This window comes from Protopterus annectens, chromosome 7.part0 (assembly GCF_019279795.1).
Source record: "Protopterus annectens isolate FY-2018-M chromosome 7.part0, PAN1.0, whole genome shotgun sequence".
Lineage (NCBI taxonomy): Eukaryota > Metazoa > Chordata > Ceratodontiformes > Protopteridae > Protopterus > Protopterus annectens.
Window position 1 is genome coordinate 1,464,705,204 of NC_056739.1, and position 23,841 is coordinate 1,464,729,044.

A 23,841-nucleotide genomic window follows, 5' to 3' on the forward strand; every position below is an offset into this window, starting at 1 on the left:
ATTTGGAATGTTTCATTATATGTAAAGATAAAACCATGTTTGGCAACAACCCTTTCTTTCTGTTGCCCAGGTTGTCATGCCAAACGTTTTTGTGTTCTGGAGTTATCAAAACAGTTAAGTCTTTCTAAACTCATGCAGGTTATCCAGATACTCCGTTATTTTCTTTTTCTGCAAGATTCCCTTTTTACATAATACTTTAATTGTGTAATCCCCTCTAAACTATTTCTAAACCAGATCTTTTATTTCTACCATATTGTAAATTCTGGAGTAATTTCTATCTTCCCTAATAACACTCAGATAATTTTCAGTACCCCAGCTACCTGTTAAGAGGAATTTAAGGAATGGAAAGTGCCAGTGTCTCATCTTTATTTCATTACCCTGCCTTTGTCTTGGTAATTATTGGCACATGATCTGAAATGATTATTTAATGTGTCAAAGTTCTCAGTTAAATGCACATGTTTCTGTGAAATATAATTTGTCTGGTCTAGCCCAGTTGTATCTTAGGAAATATTGAAATTGAGTTCCTACTAAATACAGTTTATTTTCATAAATTTCCTCCGAAGTCTAGCCTCTTTACTTTTTCACTTCTAGACCCCATGATACAAATTGCAAGTACAATTCCTCTCACCCAATAAGTAATATTCCATGTTGAAAGCTGATAATTTCTCCCATTTTAAGCTCCATAATAGCCATTTCAGGTGGAATATGCATGCTAGTGTAATCTTCATACCTTGCCAGTAGCACCTTACTACCACAAATTAGCCAAGATCTTTTTCCCCTTTTGTGTACTGCTGGAGGTTACCTAGAAATTAATATGAATGCTCCACTTTTCTTTTGTCCCTGAAATCTGTTCTTTTACAAACTCTCACATGCTGTTTTCTTTCCAGATGTGTGTCCTATAGCATTACTATTTGCACTCTGCATTTCTTAATATAATTAAGTGTACTTGTTTTTTGTCTATACACGTGAGACCATTCGCATTCCAAGATAATACAGAAAGTGTTGCCATTATGATATGATGCTACTCCCCTATTATATATGGCAGCTTTTAAATGTCTCAACTGTTATGCATGCACCCATTTATGTTTGGCAGTTGGTGTCTTAACATGTGAGCCTATGTCACATTTTACAAGACTTTTGTTTTAATAAAAACCCTCAGACAAAAAACAAGCACTCCCCAGAACACCCCAAGAACATTTTAACTTAAAATAAATGCTCATAATTGTACATCTGCAAATCATTTTCACCAAATAGCTAACACAGGCCCTAATTGACACAAAATTTAGTTGTCCATGCTAAGATGCTTGTTGCATGTGCTTCTGCTTGCATTAATGGGTGACTGTTATTTTTTTATCTTTATTCCCCCAACCCCAATTTGAAAACAACCTTCATGCTTTCAGAAGTCATTAACTTTTACCCTTAAGTGTTTTGTCTTATTGCCACATCAGCTCTTCTCCATGGAAATGTAACAGGTCCAAGAAAAATGTCATACTGTGCTGCAGCCTGAAAGATGAGCTGAAACATTTATTGCTAAAGGAAAACTTTTCATTATATTAAATGTTCTCATATTTACTAGTTTCAACTCTAAATTTATTAGATTAAGCTAAGAGTCTAAATCCACACATTCGTGTATGCAAATGTAAGAGAAAAACCTATCCGATTACAAATATTATGGTCCCTGTACTTTTGCACCCCACCCCCACCTCAGCTGCCAAAAGATTACAGCCTATTAACTTGCGTGTTTTGGTCTAGCTTGCTTTTACACTGATGCCATCATTTCTTAATACTAAAATGGAAGAAAGAGAAGAGGAAGAAAAAAAGATTGGCTTACTTTAGTAACTTTTATCATGTATAAGAACAACTAAAAATACTTTACTATAAAATATACAGTTTATATTGTGAAACGTTTCTTAGAAATACTGTTGAGGGAAATTTTTACTTGATTACATTTTTTCTTCCCCTCTTCTGAGTCTCTTTCCAAACACTGACATGAAGTGAGGCAAATGCTTTTCAGTTCTCCACAAGTTTAACAGTCCGCAAAAGTTCACAGTTTCCAATTACAGCTATATAAGAATATTTCACAAATGCAGTTAATGCTTTGCAGTCTCACATTCGCTTAATTTCCTTTTTGCTGGTTGTCTTCCATTCATCTCTATCTACCAACTGCTGATTTCACTTTATTTCCAGGGTATTCACAATTCTTCTGGCCCACTCCTGTGCTTTTCTCTGTCTCTCAAGCATTTCCTTTAATTCAAATTCTGTCATTGTTTACAGTGTCAGCAAATAAGTGGGTTCTACTGCTACATTTTCTTATCCAAAAGACCAGTAGGAGGTTTACAATTGATATCTTGAGGGCTAATTTACAAATATACATTTGTATATTTAATAATTTGGTAACTTAGTGTGATATTAAATCAGAAACCAAAGAATGGCGCAAGGTTGAGATAAGCACTTTTGTTCCAGTTTATTTCAACGTTATCAGATAAGATTCAACAGTAACGTATTTAAATACAAAAAGCAGCCAATCAGTAGAACACTTAAAAATAATCTTATCAGTTCTTTAAAGCAACCGATCCGAAAAAATTATAAATTGTAAAATCTTTGTCACCCTCCTGGCATCCCTATTTTGAATAATTCTGCTGTTGAATCTGAATATTGTGATGACAGAAGTTTGGACAATGCAATATGTTGTAAACAGGAGGGTGACAAATATTTTACAATTTATATTTTTTCACATCTAAAGATAACTGAATATTATGTCTGCTTGTTGAAAAAAGGTTTTTCTTTTGTTCCCACCCACAGATATGAGGATGGAAGACTATTGAGTCTTAAGCTGTATTCTAGGATTCTCAAGTTAGTTATTTTTTGTAAACAATCCCAAGCCTGGCAATGACTAACTACTTGTTTTAAGAGAGCTAGTGTGTTCATTCCACCGCACAATCCAACAGGTATGGTATTTGAACAGTTGTGTGAAGCCCAAAGTAGGAGAGGTCTGCAATATGAAAAAGTGTCTAACGACAATTTATCCAGTGCTGAAGCATTTTGTTTGAGACAGCTCACATACACCAACCAGTACAGAGTTATGAAACCAGACAAGGGTGGGGGGTAGTCATCATGACTAACACAGACTATGCCTGTAAAATGCAAGTACTATTAAATGATGCGGAAACTTATGAGAGGGTTTCTAGGTTTGATGTACATAGGGCCTATGCCAAACTTGATTGGCAGTTATATGAATTTGTGTGTGATGGGATAATTTCTAATGAAGAGTTTAAATATCTTACAGTGGAGAACCCCATTATTCCCTCTACTTTTGGTATCCCCAAAATTCATAAAAATGTAAATTTTCCACCATTTAGGCCCATTGTAGTTGCTAAGGGCTCCAAAACCGAACAGCTAGTGTCATATATAGACATCACTTATAAGAATGTGTTGAACAATGTTCCGCACATTTTAATGGACTCTTGGCATCGTCTTGATAATATCAGGAATTTAAATTGTGGTGACGACTTTTGGTTTGCGACTGTAGATGCAGTCATATTATTTTCGGTGACCCCCCCCCCCCCATTGGAATTGATAGCATTAACAACAGTCTGGCTAAGTACAGTGATTTACACCATGTAAGAAGAGGCCTGCTTGTGGATTTGCTAGAATTGGTATTATCCAACAATTTCATCTTGTCAGATGGAGAATACTACAAGCAGACGAACGGGGTTGCGATGGGTGCCAGATGTGCACCCATCTATGCTAACCTGGTGTTGGCAGAATGGGAACAGCAGCATGCGTTTAATTCTGTCTGTATGTCAAAGATCATGACATACTTAAGGTACCTGGATGACGTGCTGATTTTTGTGGAAGGGCTCAAAACAAGAGTTGTCAGATTTTATTGGTTATTTGAGTAACACGACCACTTTTCTAAAATTTACAAGTCACATGGACAGAGATGGGATTACATTTTTGGATATTCTTTTGTACAAAGAGAATGGCCATATACATAGAGAATGGCCATATACATTCGAACATTTACCATAAAAAAAATACAGCAACTCTTTTTTTTTTTTTTTTTTTTTTTTACAGTATGAGAGTTGCCACCCTCGGTTTCAAAAGAAAAATGTGGTGAAGGGTCAAATGATTCGATTGTCAAGGCTGATTAGTTAGGATGACTGTTTTAAATTTGAACTGCTGAAGCTTATTGACATGCTCACAAATAGAGGGTACCCAATGGATTTAATGACCAAGTTAAGTAAGGATGTTGAAATGAGAAGCTGTAATTTTAGACCTATTCTCTTGGATTCAAGTAGAAGTGTTAGTTCATCTAATACCATTGGGATTAATACACTTACTACTAAAATCTATGGTAATGGTGCTGGAGTATAACGATTCAGTTATGAAAATTACGAACATTATCCAGACAGTATGGGACAGTGTATTTCCTTCAGACTTAAAAGTATTGGGTCCAAGCCCGAGATTCATTAACAGTAGGGGTTCCAACTTGAAAGAGGTGTAGGGACAACTAATAGTAACATCTCATGTATGGGTAAGAGTGGTACATGCAGTATTTGAAAGTTTATTAATGACGGACCTTATGTACACACAGACAGTTACAAAAGAACACTGAACTGCCCAAGGTACTGCAATTGCAATACTGACATGGTAGTATATATAGCCACCTGTCTATCATGTCCGGCATTTTACGTAGGAATGACCACGCATAAATTAAGGCTACATATTTTGGAACACAACAGACACATAGAAAAGAAGCCTACAAGTGCTTTATTTAACCACAGTAAGAAGTGTGGCAGCTACAAAAAGTTTATATTTTTTGTCACTGAAGGGTGTCCAAAAAAAGACATGGAAGGTGATGTTAAAACCTTACTAGAGATGAAAGAATGTCTATGGCAGTTGCACCTAGATGCAACAAAAACACCAGACATTAATGAAAACATTTCTATTGCAAGTGTATTGAAACACAAATCCCAGTTTAACAGATAATTATATGTTCCACTTTCTTGTAACTTTCCTTGGACAAAGTATTTACCAAAGGGGTTTACATGAAACAGTTTATTACAACTATTTTTTCTGTTTTAAGATGTGGTTTTATCATAGTATTTCTTGTGCTGTTTTTTTTCCTTTGCAGCAGGGGTTGGGTTAAATGGTTAATTGGATAATTGATTTTAATGGATGTTTTTTATATTGGCTGATTGCCTGTTTAGGACTATAAAAGTCCTGATGTCTGTTTTGAGTGTAACTGGCTCTGAAGAAGCCCAATGTTATGGGTGAAAGCGCTAAGTCAGTGATTCTACATTTACAATAAAGCTGTGGTTTTATCGAGTCATGGATCTTTTTATTCTTACTAGTGTTCATTCAACTTGGTTAGTCAGACTTGTTTGTGCTGGCTGGGTAAACTCAAATTGCTCATCTAGTTATCTTCAGAGGTAACCCAGGAGCACTGCCTGATTTAACTGATGTGTTTAGAGTCGCTTAGCAGGCAAAATCTGAGATTATTGGAATCCTTCCTTTGCTACAGCAACTCTATAGTTTAATTCCTTTGGTCAGAATTGGTACTGCAGCTTTTATAAAAGCTTCCCCATAGCCCATAGACTTTCTCGGACTTCTGGCATGATATATATTCAGTAAAACCATCCATTACTGATGAGTGTTGTGCTAAAATAGAGGAGTCTCTGATGCTTGAGTTCACGAGTGCTAAATATCCCAAGTATGCATTCTGCTATGCAACAGTGCTGTACTGCATTGTAATTACATTGTTAACCCATAGATTCTAGAGTTTCTTGCATACTGTATGCTCATTTCCTCGATCTGCTAAAGCATTTCCCCATTAATTACATATTTACAGGAAAAGTAAATAGCTGCACTGGTAAGTGGGCTATGCATGTCTTTCATATGCTTGACTTGAAAATAGTTTTTATTAACATTTGCAAGTAATTATCTAAACTTTTAGACTTAAGTGTGGTGTGTTTTGGCTTTTTAAATGCCTCTTATTGTAACCTGGAGTTTGGATATCCTGAAATGTACATTCTTAATTTTTCTTGTTTCTAGTGGCCTTATAATTAATTTTTTTATCACATTCCAGAATTTTGTATTAACCTCAAAACAATGAGTTTAAGCATGTTTCATGAAATATCTGAATGCAATGCTTTAAACATTATTTTCTCAGGAGGTCTTTCCCAGTTTATTAATGGGTTGTGTTCCTTGTAGGTAGATGGTTTGGGAAGTCCTGTTTCCGATCAGTCTCATAAAAATGAAAGCACCAGCAGCTATAACTATCGGGTTGTTAAGGAGGTGAGTTGCGAGCTTCTCTGAGGTCGATGAGCATTTATTTTTGTTAAATGCACTTAAACATTAGAATTGCAGCGGTTTCTACATATTGTCTTTAATATTGTACTGTAGTTTTGTATATACTACTCCAAAAGAATGAGTTGCGGAACCAAAGTTCTTTGAAGTATCTGCACAAAAGTAAACGTAAGGTGCTTTTCACAGTTGCCGCTTCACATTTTGATAGTGGTGATCTGCGAAGAGCGGTGCTACAAGGTTAAGCAAATCATGGACTTTCAGGATGGTTATGGAAATGTGTTGGACTTTGTGAACACGCCCCCCCTATTGCAAGTGTGTAGCAATTAATGCATAACCAATAGGGGACAAGCTACTATGCCATTGAGGGAGCTTACAAATAGGCACATGAATTTGATTCATAGCCATGAATCTATAATGAACTCATTTGCATACAGCGTGTGTAAATAGCCCTGAAGTTGTGCCAGAAAGCAGCAGTTTTCCCCCATAATACTGAAATGCAAGGGGGAGCTTAGTTGGTGCTTCTGTATACCTGGGCATTTTACTGAAGGGGCATTTTACTGAAGGGGTCACGTGCAGAAACATTTCATTTTACTTGTGCATACCTAGACATTTTACTGAAGGGGCTACTCGGGAAATATTTCATTTTAATGTTTATGCATGCTAGGGCATGTTACTGAAGGGGTCACTAGAGTGGATCATTTTGGTGCTTGTCCATACTAGGGCATGTTACTGAAGGGGTCACTTGGTTGAATGTTTCATTTCAGTGCTTGTGCAGACCAGGAAATGTTACTGAATGGGTTGCTGGGGGAAATAATTCACTTGTTTGTCAGGGAAGTGCTTCTGCATTCTTGGATAAACAAGTTTGCAAACTGCAGCTCTAATATCTATAGTGAAGCACTGCATTTAACAATGGATGCGCGTACTGCAGGGATGTCTGTCGGTTACAAAACAGTCTCATTGGCATACCGTGCTTCACAATTTTCATTTGCATCTCAATTTTCATGCCTTGGACATTATAGGAAATGTCCTCTTTGAATCTCTGTTTTGCTCATTCATAAGCATCAGGAATTCCACTATCGCATTTGTGCGAGTATAAATATAGGCATTAGACTGTCAGAAGTAACTCTCAAGTTCAGTGCTACTGTAAACTCTGCCATGATTCACAATCTTCTGCAGTAATCCTTTATGAATCCTCATTTATAGCAGTCATATTTCTTTGATGGTGATTACTTGTGCTGTACTTGTATAGTTTATTGTTGCTCTATTCTTATCAATGTACCAAATAATTTTTCTGCATTGCATGTTAAACATTTTCTGTATTTGATGGTCAGCTGCCCAGCCATGTTTCTCTCTCTTCTGCTTGAAAAGTGCCTTGGCTTTATTTTTATACTGACTGTTGCTGTTTTTTGGCCATTCATGCATTCTGTTCAGGTTTTTGTGAAGCCCTTTTTATTTTCTGACACTTAACTGTCATCATTCTGGTGTCTATTGTGAATAGGTCTTTGTTCCTTTAAAATGTATTGATAGCTGTGTGAGTAACTTAACCCTGGCATAGGCATTGCAGCTTCTTACAGCTAGTTCTTTCTATGTAAAACCTTAGGTAACTTTTTCACCATGTGCCATATGGTTTGCGGTTTTCTTCATTTTTGTAAGTTTGGTACAGAGATTAAAAAGTATTGTTTTTGTATGATGAGCTAACAATAGGTGACTTTCCTGATAGCAAGGTGTAGGGTCAGTTATCCTATCTGACTTGGAATGCATTTATATTTTCTTGTCAGCTGTTGAGGACTATCTCTTTGGCTTGGCTATTCTCTCAATCTTTGTAAAACTTTATATTGTTTAAGTGACTATAATGTGACACATGACAAAACGTGAGAATGGAAATGGACATAGTAAAATCAAATGCACTGTAGGCATTTTGAGAGCCCAGCCAACAGCTCTAGACAGAGCCTTCAGAAGTTTGGATAAAAAATGTAATCCCAAGGAGAAAAAAAAGCCCAGAAAGCTGAGTGAGCAAAAGTAAGAGGAGGAATGGATTGCTGCTTTTAAAGCAGCAAGTGAACAAGTAGATGTCCTTCAAGGATGCATCTGCAGTCCTAACATATGGGTTGTTCTGCCTCAGGCAGCCCTTCGGTCGGCCGGATTCCAAAGTCTGGGTCTGGCTTCGGCTGATGTCGCACTTCACCCGACGTCATAGCTGCTGTCAATTGGGTATAAAGGCATCAGCCGACGCCATTTTCCTCAGTCTTTCTTGCCGCGTGGCACCCGAAGCAGAAGTTGTTCGCAAGTGCCGGTCGGTCAGAACCAGAGATTACTACTACCGAAGACTTCTAAAAAGCTAAGTACACCGTTGGGGACTCTTTCTTGCCTCAGCCGATGTCAGAAAAAGTAAATAACTGTTTAACTTGTGGGAAACAAATACCTCATAAGAATTTCCACTCTTACTGCCTTCCTTGCTTAGGCCCAGACCACGACGTAGCAGCTTGTCTAGCCTGTGCTTCCTTCAACCGACGGACACTTGGACATCAGTCGGAGTTTGCAGAGGAGTTTTTCGGCCCTGCTTTTGCTTACAACATGCCGTCGGAGACTCCGACTTCACAATTAGCTAAAAAGCGTAAGGAAAAGGACCGACACTCACGGTCCGCGGTTTCGGACGAAACCGCGGTTAAGCCAACCGCGAGTGTCTCTGTTTCGGCTGAAAACGAGTCCTCGGTTCTTCCTTCGGCCGAAAGCATGCCTCCTACAACCGAGGCCTCATCCAGCATGGCTGAATATGCTACTGAATTTCCACCTGCTGTTGCAGGTTCTCAGGATTTATCAGATACTATTCCCTTAGACATATCTACTCCTGCACGTGGAACTGCTAGGCCCCCTGCATCCATGTCTATCAAGGCTTTTTCTAGGGCTAAAGCAGCTAAATCTTCTAAGGCCTTGCCTGCTAAAACCCCTCACACAGGCCTAGCTCTAGTACCCAAATGCTTAGCCTGGCAGAGGATCTCATTTCTTTGATCAGGGGATCCCAACCTCACCCTGACAGGGCCTCTCATCCCTCCAGAGAAGAGGCCTAGAGCAGAGCCCCCTGAGCCAGTTTCTACAGATTATTCCTCTGATGATTCAGAAAACTCAAATCCTCCAGAAGGCCCTTATTCTCCATATGAGGACTCTGACGCAGAAGACTCCATTCCTTCTGCCTCTCCTCCTGAGGAATTTTCTTTTGGGGAAACCTTGCATGCTATGAGAGAACAATTTCAATGGCAGGGCCAGGATTTTTCAGATTCTAGGAAAAGGCTTAGGACCTTTTAACATTTGCCACAGCATAGGCCTTTAGCCATTCCTCCAGTACTTACAGTTGTGGATGATGCATTTAATGATGCTTGTACTGCCCCTGACTCTTCCCCCGGCCCCTGCTAAGCCCGACAGATACTACAGGGTCCCGGACACACATTATCACTTGTATAAGGCTCCTATTGCAGATCCTGAAACTATTTCACAGGGCCCCAAAGCTGTAGCAGCTGCCTCTGCCAAAAACCCCCTCCCCTCTGAAAGAGAATCTAGAGCATTAGAGAGATGGGGTAAAAAAGTTTATACTTCTGCTACTCTTTCGGCTAGGGCCTTAAACTGTCAATTCCACATGATTCAGTATCAGGAATTTTTGTTAGATCAGCTAAATAAAAAAACTGTCCTCTCCTGAACCTGTAGACCGTAAGTCCCTTCAGGATTTGGTACATAACACTCAGCAGGTCAGTAATCATTCCTTAAAATGCGGCTATGATGCACTGGAGGCTTCCTTTAGATCAGCTATGACTGGTACAGTGATCAGAAGGCATGCATGGTTAAAAGAGCAATCCTTACCAGACCATGTAAAGTCAAAGATCCTAGATGCTCCCATGGAAAAACAGTTTGTTTGGCTCCCCTGCACAGCAAGTGTTAAAGAAGGTGGAAGAAAAAGCAAAATCTGTCCAAACAGTCAAGGATTTTTTTACAGGTCCAGCCTCCGAGGTTTAGTAGGAATTGGCCTTCGAAGAATTGGTCCTTTCCAGACACCACCAGAGCACAGAGAGGCAGAAATAGGCGCCCAAGAGGCAGAGGTCAATCCAGAGGTGCCTACAGGGGACGTCAGTGGCAGCCTAACAACCAGAAAAGTACTGCCACAGATCCAGCCACTTCCACAGGACAGTCAGTGACTTGGCTCTGATACCGCCTACCAGGGAACAACTAGAAGCACCATTAGGCGGAAAGCTAGCCTTATTTTCAGTAAACTGGCATTACATTACAGGAGACAAATGGATTTTACAGACAATAGACAAAGGTTACAGGTTTCACTTCCATACTCTACCAAGGAAGAGAGGAATGCCAAACCTACCACCAAACCAAAAAACAAACGCTCTAGAACAAATCGACCACTTACTAAGGATGAGAGCTATAGAAAAGGTACCGTCTATGGAACAAGGACAAGGATTTTATTCCAGACTTTTCCTGGTACCAAGAAAGGAAAACCAATGGAGACCTATTCTCGACCTGTCCGATCTGAACAAATATCTCATTGTTCCAAAATTCAAGATGCTGACCCTACAGCAACTTCTTCCCATGCTGGGCAAGGAGTCTTGGCTGGTGACTCTAGATCTCAAGGAGGCATACCTGCAAGTCCCCATATGACCAGATTGCAGAAGATACCTCAGATTTCTTGCAGGATCAGAGCATTATCAATTCTCAGCATTGCCTTTTGGCTTATCTACTGTGCCCAGAGTATTCACGAAATGCCTGGCATCAGTAATTGCTCATTGCAGGCTTCAGGGAATTCAAATTTATCCATACCTGGACGACTGCCTGTTACAAGCGGACAACAAAAACAAATTAACAAAAGATTTGAGAAAGGTTATTCACCTATTGCAAGCCCTGGGATACACAGTCAACATAAAAAAGTCAAGGCTGATACCATCCCAAAGGATAACTTTCTTGGGTACAGAACTGGACACATCAAATCAAATGGCATTCCTCACAGCAGAAAAGCAAAAGCAACTACCACTCTATTTCATGGCATTAACAACGCAGAACCAGCTTACAGCAAGGAAAGTCCTGCAAGCCCTGGGTTACATGGCATCCTGCATAATATTGATTCCACATGCCAGACTACATATGAGGAAGTTGCAATGGTACCTAAGGAATTTATGGTCTCAGCACAAGCACAGCCTAGAAGCCCAAATTCCAATAATTCCATGCCTGAAGCAAGAATTCCAGTGGTGGGCTCAGGCCTGTCAATTGAACAAAGGACTGCCTTTCCGCAGCCCTCACCCAAGCCAGACTATCACCACGGACGCCTCAGACCTCGGTTGGGGGGCACACATGGTGGACAAGTGCATACAAGGCTTATGGACACGACCAGCTGAACCTACACATAAATCAAAAAGAGATGCTGGCAGTAAAACAGGCAATTCAGACATTCAGACTGTTTCTTCAACAAGGTCATTTGCTGATAAGGACGGACAACACCACAGTTATGTGGTATATCAACAAACAGGGAGGCACACCTTCATATCCTCTATGCCGGATGGCAATGGACCTCTGGAATGTGGCCCTGAACCTCAACATTCAGCTCCAGGCCATATTTGTGCCAGGAAAAGAAAATATACTAGCAGACATCTTAAGCAGAACTACCACGGATGCCCACGAATGGATGCTGCATCCAGACATCTTCAAATCCATTACAAAGAAATGGGGACTACCAGAAATAGACCTGTTCGCATCCCCACACAACCACCAATTGAGAAAATTCTGCACAAGGACATACCACCCACTTGCTTGGAAGGTGGACTCCCTATCCTTCAGTTGGGAAAACCTGACAGCATATGCATTCCCACCTCTTCCTTTGATGCACAAAGTGCTACTGAAGATCAAAGAAGATCACCCAAGGATCATCCTGATAGCCTCAGACTGGCCAAGGCAGCATTGGTACCCGCTACTGAGGAGTATGTCTCGGGCACACGCATGGCCTCTACCTCTAGTTCCTTTACTGCTAACACAGAACAACTTCAAAATCCTGCATCCAAACTTGAAAACACTGCAGCTAGCTGCTTGGAACATTACATAAAACAAAATAACCCAGATTTATCTCAAAGGGTTAAAGACATTATCCTGGAGGCTCGCAGACCCTCCACAAGGAAAACTTATTCAGCAAAATAGAAAAGATACCTCATTTGGAGTGCAGCAAAAGGAGAAAATGTATCATTGGCAAACATAGCTAACATCCTGGAATATTTAGCAGAGCTTTTCCACAATGGCCTGTCTTACTCCTCCATTAAAATTCATGCATCAGCAATTTCAGCAGAATACAACATGGATCCTCCAGTCTTCTCTCATCCTCTACTCAGGCAGTTTCTGAGAGGAATTAAAAATGTAAAACCTCCAAGGAAGCCACCTTTGCCTACATGGGACCTGAACTTTGTGTTAGAAAAGTTAACACTTCCCCCTTTCGAACCAGCAGCAACAGCAGAATTACAGTTCTTATCTTGGAAAACTGCTTTCCTGCTTGCAATCACTTCAGCAAGAAGGGTTTCTGAAATACAGGCATTAATGGCAGTACAGCCCTTCCTTATCTTCCATCAGGATAGAGTGTCCTTGAGAACTAATCCTACTTTTATGCCAAAGGTGGTCTCCAGGGTATCATTAAACCAAGCAATCCACCTACCAACATTCTTCCCCAACCCGCAGAACAGGGGGGAAAGACTACTGCATACCTTGGATGTGCACAGGCAATTGCGCTACTACCTGGACAGAACCAAGAACAATAGAAAAACTGACCAGCTTCTGGTAGCATATGCAACAGGAATGGAAGGAAAAGCAATTTCAAAACAGACAATCTCAAAATGGATAGGAAATTGCATTAGATTTTGTTACTCTTTTCATGGAAAGACAACTCCAAAAAAACATCAGACCTCACTCCACAAGGGCTACAGCCACTACTACAGCTTTCTTACGAGGAGTGGCTACCAAAGACATTTTAGAGGCTGCTTCTTGGAGCTCCGTGCATACATTTGCCAAGCATTATAATTTACCTTTATACTCCAGATCCCGAGCAGGTTTTGCCACTGCTGTTTTGCAAGGGATCTTAACTACACCATAATCTTCTTAGTGCCTCCTCCCCCAGTTTGGCTATGGTATTCTACCCATATGTTAGGACTGCAGATGCATCCTTGAAGGACATAGTACAGTTTTGTACCTACCATAAATGTAGATGTCCGAGAGGTATGCATCTGCAGTCAGGATTACCCACCCTCCTTCCCCTCTGTGGTACTCCTAGGGTATTTGCCCATCTTGTAGCTAGCTGGGGGAATCTATTATGGTGTGTTTGTCTGTATATATGTATATACATGTTTATTTTTATTTGCTCTCTACTGTTTGGAATCATTTGCATTTATCCAAATTTAGCCTTCCTAGAGGGCATCTGGGGCAAGAAACACTGAGGTAAATGGCGTCGGCTGATGCCTTTATACCCAATTGACAGCAGCTATGACGGGTGAAGTGCGACATCAGCCGAGGCCAGACCCAGACTTTGGAATCCGGCCGACCGAAGGGCTGCCTGAGGCAGGACAACCCATATGTTAGGACTGCAGATGCATACCTCTCGGACATCTACATTTATGGTAGGTACAAAACTGTACTTTATGCATGTTTGAAAAGGTAGTTGTAGGCTTGGACAGTTACAAAGTTTGAAGGAAGATACCGTAGTAATTTAAAGTGAGCTGCAGGAACAGAGCCATAGAATACAAGAACTAAGAAATACTAAAGAGGAAGGATGAGATGACGAGTCTTGACAAATTACTCAAAAAGGAACAAAATTAGCACAACGGCTTAGGCAACAGAAAAAAAAGGATTGTTGCCAAGCTACAACAAGGAAAATAACCAGAGATTCTGTAGCTGTATTAAAATTAGTCTGGAAATTGTGTGAACATTTTTGTAAAGTAGATAAATATGGAAATAAAAAAATACAAATGCAAATGTTTATGGAAGAATTAAATATGCCAGGGTTGGAGGAAAATAAGGCTGAATTGCTAACAGAATAGGAAGAGATAAGAATGGTGATGCATAACCAATCTACAGGATGTCCCTAAAATAGATATTCCTGCAGAAGTTTGAAAGTTATGAGGGAAGAAAGTGAAAGATTTTGGAAGGTTTTAACAGTACTTTGAAAAGGAGGAAAAGCACCAACATCTTGGAAGAAATCAGTGGTGGCTGTAGTACCTAAAGATGGTAGAGAGCCATCAGATCCAGCTTCATATAGGTCTATTTTGATTGCAAACCATGATTATAAAATGTATATACTGGTTAAAATAATGGCAGAGATGATACCAACATTGATAGATGTAGATCAGTCTGGTTTTGTTGAGGGGAGGCAAACATTTGATAACCTTAATAAATCAACGATGATCCAGAGGGAAGCAGAATGTAAGAAAATACCTCTATTGTTGGTGATCTTACTGCAGAGAAAGCAGTCAACAAGAGTAAGCTGGGATTTTGAGTAGGGAGATTGAAGCCTTTTCATTCTCTAATAAAATTAAAAGGTCAATTAGGAGGACATGAGGGATTGGAGGCAAAAATTAAAGTGGGGCAGTCCTCTTTGAGCAGAGGAAACCAGGCAGAGGTGCCCTCTTTCCTTTTGTTTACCTTATATTCAGGACCATTGGCAAAGAAAGTACAGGACTCAAAGGATATAATTGGTATGGTAGTCAAAAATTGACTTTATTTGCAGATTTTGTTTTATACCTGACAAAACCAGAAAGGGACATTTCAGTGCGATAGAATATTCTGAGATGGTTTAAAGTTTCTTCATGAGACAAAACTGATAAAGATAAAATATAGGCATTAACTGTAAAACATGCACCCACACACAGATTGGTTCAGCAATACCCATATTTATTGGAAAATGATAAAACTGAAGTCCCTGGGAGTATGGATTCAAAAGGATTCTGTTATGGCAGCTAAGGATATGTGGAAAGAGTTTAACCAAAAGGAACATCATCAGAATAAATGGAAATACAAGTGTGAACAACAGTGAAATGGAGCAGTTTGTAACGGGACTTTTTCAGGTGCGATTCATGAGGCCAGGAAATGGAGCCTCTGATGGAGGGGATAAACAGGGTGAGATGGCAGCAAACAGCAGCAACAGAAAGCAGACCCGGGTAGGTTTTGGCATGTTTCCATTTATTTGCAAAACAAGATCTCATTTGCTGGAATGCCCATAAGCCTGGTAGAGTGTTATGCAAATATTCTATAAAAGAAGAAAAGCTACAGTGGAGGTAATAAGTCAGCTCAGAATGAGTGCCATACCAGCATGCTAAAATTCCCTGCAGTTCTGGAAGGTACAGCAAGAAGAATGATTCAGGCCACACTGTATGATGGATGTTCAAAAACTTAAAATGTCTCACAGGCAGTTAAAACCATGCAAGTCACTGATTGAAAAAATGTTAGACAGGCGAGAGAGAGTTGGAGGGCATGCAGCATTAGATATTGAAAACTCCATGAGGGAAGTAAAAAAGGAAGTATAAGAGAGGCTGCATGCTAGTGAAAGAGTAGCAGGAAATACAGCACAAAGACAACTGCAAGGAGAGGAGAAGGAGAATGTAGTGGAGTGGGAAACAAGTGAGACTTGTAGCAAAGCAAGAGAAGAATGGTAAGTCTCTTCAAAGGGACATTGAGACAAAATGGAGAAAGAAGCAGAGAAGGGAAAGCTCAAAGGAGTTGGGTACAGTAAAATTGGCCATTTATGATGACTCTGAAGTGAACTGCTCAAGAAGTTGGGATTAAACAAGTTGGATAGAAGCATTTATGATTGTAGAGTTGAGGTGGAAGGCTGGAATGCAGAAGAAATGAAAGTGACTATAAAAAGCAAAGCAATAAACAGAAGGGAATGGGCATTGCAAGGCAGGTGACTGTGGGCAGGGTAGGAAGGTTGTATTAAGTGAAACTAGTCCCTTACCTTGTGAATTGTGCCATGGGGGGACATTACAGACAGTAAAAATAAGCTGTGGTGGTGCAGCGGTAGCATTGTTGCGTCACAGCAAGAGGTTCTCCTGTTCGATTCTCGGCTGGAGTGCCTTGTGTGTGGAGTCTGCATCTCCTCCCCGCGCTCGAGTGGCGTTTGAAAAACATGCGTGAATGGGTGTGCCTTTGAAGGTTGGGCGTCGGGCTGGCAACTCGGCGCCATAAAAATCTGCCAATCATTAGCAAACCGGAATTTCACTGTGGCGACCCCTAACTGGGAGAAGCTGAAAAGACAAAACAACAACAAGAGCTGAAGAAATTTCTGGGGCAGTGATGGGTAGTACAGTAAAGGTAGGGGGATCATAGGCACAAGCTTCCAAGTAAAGGTCTATATTTTTCAAAACTAAGTGTGCAATAAACTGCATTAAACAACTTTACTATCTAAGCATTACAGAGCAAGAAGTTCAACAGTGCTACTGGAGGGACTTCTGGTGGATAGTGCAGAAGGAGCAAAAGAAACTGCAAGCAAAGGAGTGCAAGAAGCTGGCATAGCAGAACAGATGGGGGCAGAGAGGGTAAATATTTAGAAGATGAGTTGATCACCAAAAGATTTGTGTAGCACTAGTAGGAAATTTACAAATGGGAAGGAAGTCTCAGAATGGAACTTGGAATATAACATAGACTGGAGGAGAAACAGAGACGAGCTGAATGCAGAGATTTCCTAGGATGAAATAAGGAAAGCTGTGTTACAAGATATAGTCCTCCTAAAATACTACAAATGTGGAGGTGAGGAAGCATGGGAGGTCCTAAAAATATGAGGAGGGCCAGAATAAAAAGATACATAAAGGGGGGGGGGTGATTTGTCAGTGTGCCGAGTTATCAGGCTATGAATCAGTAGTGGGGTCAAGGACCGGTTTAACAGGCCAACTTTGGGATGATGGTGGTGGTTTTCTTTCCATCATAACTTGAGTGGTGTGTGTTACATTTGGACTGGAACCACTATCGTGGGAACAGCCTTGCAAAAGATATCCCAGTGCCAGCACTGGGTCAGGTGCAGGTATTACCTTTCCTTGAGCTGCCATTAGCAGGTAAATGCCCAAGCGCCATATCTGCAGCACAGGTCCATTGTATGTTCATGTCTGTCAGAGCCTTTTGTAAACTTCTCAACTAATGGGTTATAGTGGGACTTTCTCCAACTCTGGTTTCATGAACAGTCTGAGCAGTCGGGGGCCCATTACCTTATAGATAATGTGGATTCCCCTCCATTTCCTAGATTAGCAGTTTCTCAAAGGAGCATGAAGTAATGTCCTAAATGCACTTGTTTATAGTCCTATTCCCATCCCTCTCCAAAGGAAATGTCTTCTTCATCCTTCCCATGTAAAAGTGGTCATCAGAAATGCTCAGAGTACAACCGAATAGTATCTGAATTCTAGTCGTTTAGCCCATGAGAAGGCAGACCTTGTATGAGCCTATGGCTGAGTGGGGTAAACACTTTAGCAGTCATGTCCAACTTGATTTCTGTGGAAGGTTTCAGGCCTGCAGATGATGTAAATACCCCAAAACATTTTATCTTAAAGGTAGACACGGATTTTAAATCACTGAAATACTTTGTGAGGAGTTTACTTTGGTAGAGGTACTCAAAATTATCACCAGTACAGCTCGGTTATACAAATGCTAATCTTGCTGGATCAGGCACTTCACAAACTTTCGGCCTTGTTGTGGGAGGTTGGTTAAAGTACAAAGACTCTTCATGACTTCTGATGAATTCCATGCAGTCTACTAAGGTTTTGATATTAATGGACTTGAATAGGGCTGCTGGCTCAAACATGTGCCTGCACTAAATGATGGTCTATGCAATTCTTGCCTAAAGAGTTCAGAAATTACATGTTAAATGTATATTTCAAGGCAAAGGGGTAGAAAAGGGCACAGACCATTCAGTAAAAGTTGCAAAAAAAAGGCAAAGAGGTAGAAAAGGGCACAGACCATTCAGTAAAAGTTGCAAAAAACAACAGTCAAGCTGGAGTCTTCACTGTGTAAAACCTTAAATCTTCCATAGTGAAGGCCCATAGGGATATATGCAAAGGACCCTTTCAGCACATACCTTTTTTTTTCACCTACAAGGCTTCTGAATGCCCATGCCTTTTTATTTTGTACTGCACAGACTTGAGACTTAAAACAATCAAGGCACAAAAGTTTGAAACCTGCATGTCTGCAAGTTGTGGGGTTTTGTATTGCCCTACATGTATCCATAAAGACTTGAAACATTATTGGCCTACATGTATGCATAAAGACTTGAAGCATAAAAAGTGAAAAGTCATGGATATTTAGAAACTTTGTAAATAAAACACTGGTATGCCCTAGAGAGACCATTTACAGTAAATCTCAGGACATTCTGTTAGTAAGTTGCCACTTTCCAATGTCTGTTCTTGTGTGGTGGATCTAGGTTTTATGATTTTGGCAACATGGCCATCAGTGCAGCAAGAAGAGCCAAGCTAGGATAGACAGCCAATGTGATATTACTGGGTCTATGTGCATGCTTGAAAGTGTTAGCTTTTCAGTGGATTGAGGTGTCAGTTGCATAGCCACCTTATGTTAATGGACTTCGGCTATCACCCACCCTGTTACCAGTTCCTGAAAATTAGTAAGTCTCCATTGTACATCCCACATTTACAGCCAGATTCATTGCAGGCTCTAGTGCATACTTCAGAGAGTAAAAAGTGCTCACCTTTACTCTGTAGTGTTGTAAGGAAGGTTGCCCCTATTAGAAAGGGCAGAATGTCAATGAACTAGTGCTAGGAGTTGTCCTAATACCGTCTGGCAGTTGTCCATCTGTGTTGCATCTAAAGCAAGGAGATGCATGGTTGTACCCACTTTGCCGTGTCTGTACACTTCTGTCACTGGGCCACATACAAGGCATCAGTGTTTCAGTATTTTATATCTGACAGTCGCTGAATATATTGGCAGACTGAGACATTCCTCCAGACCTTTTCTGGCATTGCAGGTTCAGATGTCTTGCTCTGACCTTAGAGCTTGGGAATTCTGGAGATTGACCTGTTCACCACATCAGATAATATGGTGTGCCCTTTCTGTTCATTGCAGAAGAGTAGGGGGTTGGGGTTTATGGTGGAAATGCTCTCCATTTCATGCAAGGGAGAGTGATGTGTTTTCATTACTGACTTAAGGCATCATCAAAAAAACCTCAGGGAAGGTGAAAACTAATATTGATTACCCCTACCTCAATGGTGTAAGTGTGGTGTCAGGCTCTTAAGTCATTGGTGGTAAAGCATACTGTTGTAATAGCCAAGAGAGTCGCCCACTGTTCAGGGTGACAAACCAGCGTCCTCTCATCTTGTATCATTTGACCAACAGATTATTTAGGGAAAACCATTCAGAAGAGTAATACTTAAGATTGCAAGGAAATCTTTCTGATAGAGTTGCTATGCAGTTTGGAAACTTAATTTCAGTATAATGGTACCTGTTACTGCCCCTGCTGGTCCATTAGAGGTCATAATGACCTGTCTTAGGCACCTGTTTGATATGGGTGTTTCAGTTATTTGATAGTTTAAGGTGCAGGTTTCTGTTTCTGCTTATGCCCCTGTGAAGAGCAAGACTGGAACCCAGGATCAACTTGCTTCATGGTTAAAGATGTTTAGCATCTTCACAGTTCTCTGACGAACTTGCGCCTTCCTTGGTACCTTAACTTCATGAATTGCTGGCTTTAGTCTCTACTATGTGAAACTTTGGATTTACTGTCTGAATTTTTCTTAATGACATTTTTTCCTTGTAGCCACAACTTGTTCTGTCAATCTTTAAACATCCAGGTGTTGTAGTAGTGAAGCATGCCTCACCTTTTATAAGGTACAGGTGTTGGTCAGGACTAATCCAGATTTCTTTTAGAATCTAGTATCACGGTTGTCCTTTAACTTGAACAGTTCATCATCTGCAGAACAAAAACTGGGGGAGATCCATTAACACTGTTTGCTCCAACTCAGGGTTTACTTAATATGCTGGGTGCATGAGTTTGAGGATTGAACAGCTGTTCACATTTTCTTCAGTGGGAATAAATTAGTCAGGTAAACTCTTACAAGTGGATTACAGATTGTTTTAACTGTTGCCATATATGTCAAACAATTCATCGGCAAACAATGCTATTAAAGGCTGATCTGCCAGAAGTGAGGTATGCCTTTCTTCAATGACTGCTACAAAAATGCCTTCTCCTATGCAGACATTCATTTTGCAGCCCCTCTTTCATTCATAATTTCACATCTTCAAGCTTTGCTTGGACACAACTGTAGGGATGTGGGCCTTGCTGGCACCTCACTACTTCAGAACACATTGTCAGCATTTCCTATTGGTTCCCCTCCTTTGTCCCTTCACTAAAGTTATTGCTTGACATTAAACACAATCTGATTACTGAGGAAGGAAGTTCCTTGATATGCACTTTAGACTGTTCTTGCCTATCAGTTAAATTACAAGGGCCCTTTCTCAGTGGGTCACACATTTAACTTCATTGTCCCCCTGTTTGAGTGATCTGTGTCCTGCTCATTTCAGATTGGGAGGATATGCATCATTAAATGTAAGCATAGAATTGTTTTCCTTTGCTTTGCAGGAAGGCAAGCTTGCTTTGTAATTGGGATGAACTGATGGTTCTCAGCAGCTGGACGTACACTTCTAATGTGGAGATTTCAGTTAATGTAGTGTCACTAAATATGCTGCAAAAGATGCTTGTGTAAGTGAGCATAAGATTGTGAGGGGGAAGTGTCAAAATGAAGTGGGGGGATAAATTGTTGACCTATACAAGTTTTTTTTTTTTCTCACATAGGTCATGTGAGAAATGAATATTGTGAATTTCCACACATTTAAGTTGATTTCCTTTGCACCTAAAAGAAAAAAAAATGGAGTTTATAAGACGTGATGTCCATTAGCACAGCTGGTTAAGCAATGTGGCACTGTTAAAGGAAGTTGATTTGCCTGGGTACAAATCCCACAAATGCATTGTCTTACACCCTCCACTCCTTACAAATCCCATAGTTGCCTTCCTATTAACATGCCCCTCCCCATGTAGGCACCCATGATGCTCTGTATCCAAATGGGTTTGGGGTGTGTGGCTTGGCTTGTAAGGGTCCTAGTGCTTGCTTAGTAAGAATTTATGAACTTGTATCTTGATGGTGTCTAATTGTATTATTTGAACACACCTGTCTGGGAGACAGAACACTGTATAGACAGTAATGACCCGTGAGCCCATACAGCTTTTATGATGTCTCTCTCATTGCATTAAGTTGCCTTTCTTTTAAGTGAGGATGATACATGTTTCCATAGGTGCATTTTGTGGACTAGAATGCCTTCCCCCCCCAGTCACATACTACCCTTCTGTTCCTGTTTACTAGGGAATAGTCTCAGTGCAGGTGGGAGGGATGAGGGATATCATAAGGTTATCATGAGTACTGCTTGTGCCCTTGCTACTCCCCAGAAATGAGGGCATCTCTATGGCCTAACTCCTATCTTTGTGGAGTAGCTGAGCTACCCATGTCACCCTGATGACCCACAATGCCTTCCCTTTGTGAGTCCATATAGTTTCTATATACCTCACTAGGAAGGTCTGCCACCAGATATAAGTTTAGCAAACAAAGCCCACCCACAGGTGCATACTAAAATACTCCACTTACTTTGGGACGTTATGGCAGTTTGTGTCCTCATGTGGGGCTTTGTAAGATGAAAGCCTGTTCCCAAGGTTTATACTGTGACATAACCCCCCTCCTTCAACAGTAGTCCCTTGCATAACATCTCTTCTGGGTTAAATATTAAAGCTCTTATTTTTTTTTTTTTTTTATATACAATGGAGAGAGCTTAAGGGGTTCCATTGGGTGGGCTTCATGGTCAGCAGGTATGGGGCATGCCATTTTAGCAGACATTTTACTTAAAATATTGGGCACCATGACAGAAATGCAATTTTGTGTTCTCTGGACTCATAACTGCAGTCAAACAAGACAGTGAACAGATATAGTGGCTATAGATTGTCAGTGAAGTGACATCCTGACCCCATGTATGCAAAGATGGGAAAGAGCTCGTGGATGATTTTGTGTGTGTGTGGGTTCTTCCACAGATGCCCTACTTTAACATTAGTTGTGGAAAGCAGACATCTGAAGTACTGTAATACGTTATTTCTAGTGCAAGGTACAGGAGAGTAGCTCATGAATCAGACATTAGTCTCACTAGTGTCATTTTTAACTCTAGCTTGCAGAATTCTTTAATGCAATGTAAAGCACTCTATCTTGTCCCAGAAGAGATCAGTGCTCAATGCTGGGATGGAGCACTACATCTTGGTGGTACTGCTTTTTAAACTAAATTGAAATGGGGGGGGGGGTCACTGAAATACAGGGGAGAGGAGTAACTGTTAAGAAGGTAGACAGAAGTTAAATTAATCACAACATAGGAAAACAAGTGTGACCATGGCTGGGAAATCTGCAGTATGACGAGACTGGGTAGGAAGATGGGGGATCTGTTAACAGTGGTGTGGGGGAGTGATCCTTGCTGGTGTCAGAAAAGCTTGGGATTACATGGGACATGGAAGTGTTTGGGTGTAGGTGGCTTGACTGGAGAGATGTGGAGTAGCAGCAGTGGACTTGAGCATAAGGGAATCAAATGTGGTATAGAGAATACCATCCCCAAGCCAAGAGCTGGGCAAGGCTTGTAAGTAGGTTTAGTATCTAGGTTGTGTGCCTTGGCAGTTAAATTAGAGAAAGGGCAGCGAGGTGCTGAGTTGATTTTATGTTGCATCATTCAGTGCATACACAGGTGGATGAGACTGAAGGAGAGGAGCAGGAGTAAGAGAGAAATGCTCATGTGTGATACGACTACAGCTTCAGGATAGAAATGGATCAGGAGCTGACAAAGTGCATGGAACATCCTCTTGTCCTGTATCAAGAGGGTATGGATCAACTAGTGCAGTATTCTAGAAAGGATAGCATTTTTTCAGTTATGAATAAGGCAGCTAGTGTCATGGATGTCCATGTTAAGGCACTGTTGGCCAGCAGTGTTCATGCCACTGTATGGTTTAGAACATGAACAGGAGTGAAAGAGCAAGAATAAAACTGCAGCAAAATTTGTAAGATTTTAGAACAGTGGTTTGTGTTGTGCTGGGGAAGGAGCTAAAGGGTGAGTTTAGGAGACTGGAGCAAATTGAGGGACTAAACAGGTATGAAAATGGGCCCTAGATTATTCTACTTTGGGCAACATTGTAAGGAAGAGACAAAACGGTGTAAGTGTAGTTGTAAAGAAATCGGCTAAAAATTAGAGCAAGAGATGGCATACATGAGGTAGGAATGATTGGGAAGTGGAGGAAGCTTCGTACAGGGTAGTTATAAAATGCAACCAAGGTGGTAAAAACAACGAAAGGCAAGTTTGCAACTGAGTTAAAAGGGATCAAGAAATGGAATCAAAAAGACTGATGGAACTGGCTAGTCAGAGCTAAGGTGGCATTTTGCAGAAGTCTTAAAGAAAAACAAGGAAAGTCTGCTGTGGCAATCAGAATGGTGGCTAGACACCAGGATA

General features: G+C 40.6%; 1 protein-coding gene across 1 annotated transcript in view; it reads left to right on the forward strand.

The window, feature by feature from the left end:
* Positions 1-23,841, forward strand: part of ITPR1 (inositol 1,4,5-trisphosphate receptor type 1) — a 2,510,606-nt gene that overhangs the window by 1,045,178 nt on the left and 1,441,587 nt on the right. The window contains exon 25 of the mRNA XM_044076407.1: positions 6,217-6,300. Coding sequence (XP_043932342.1) covers positions 6,217-6,300 — 84 coding nt within the window. The remainder of the gene's footprint in view (positions 1-6,216; positions 6,301-23,841) is intronic.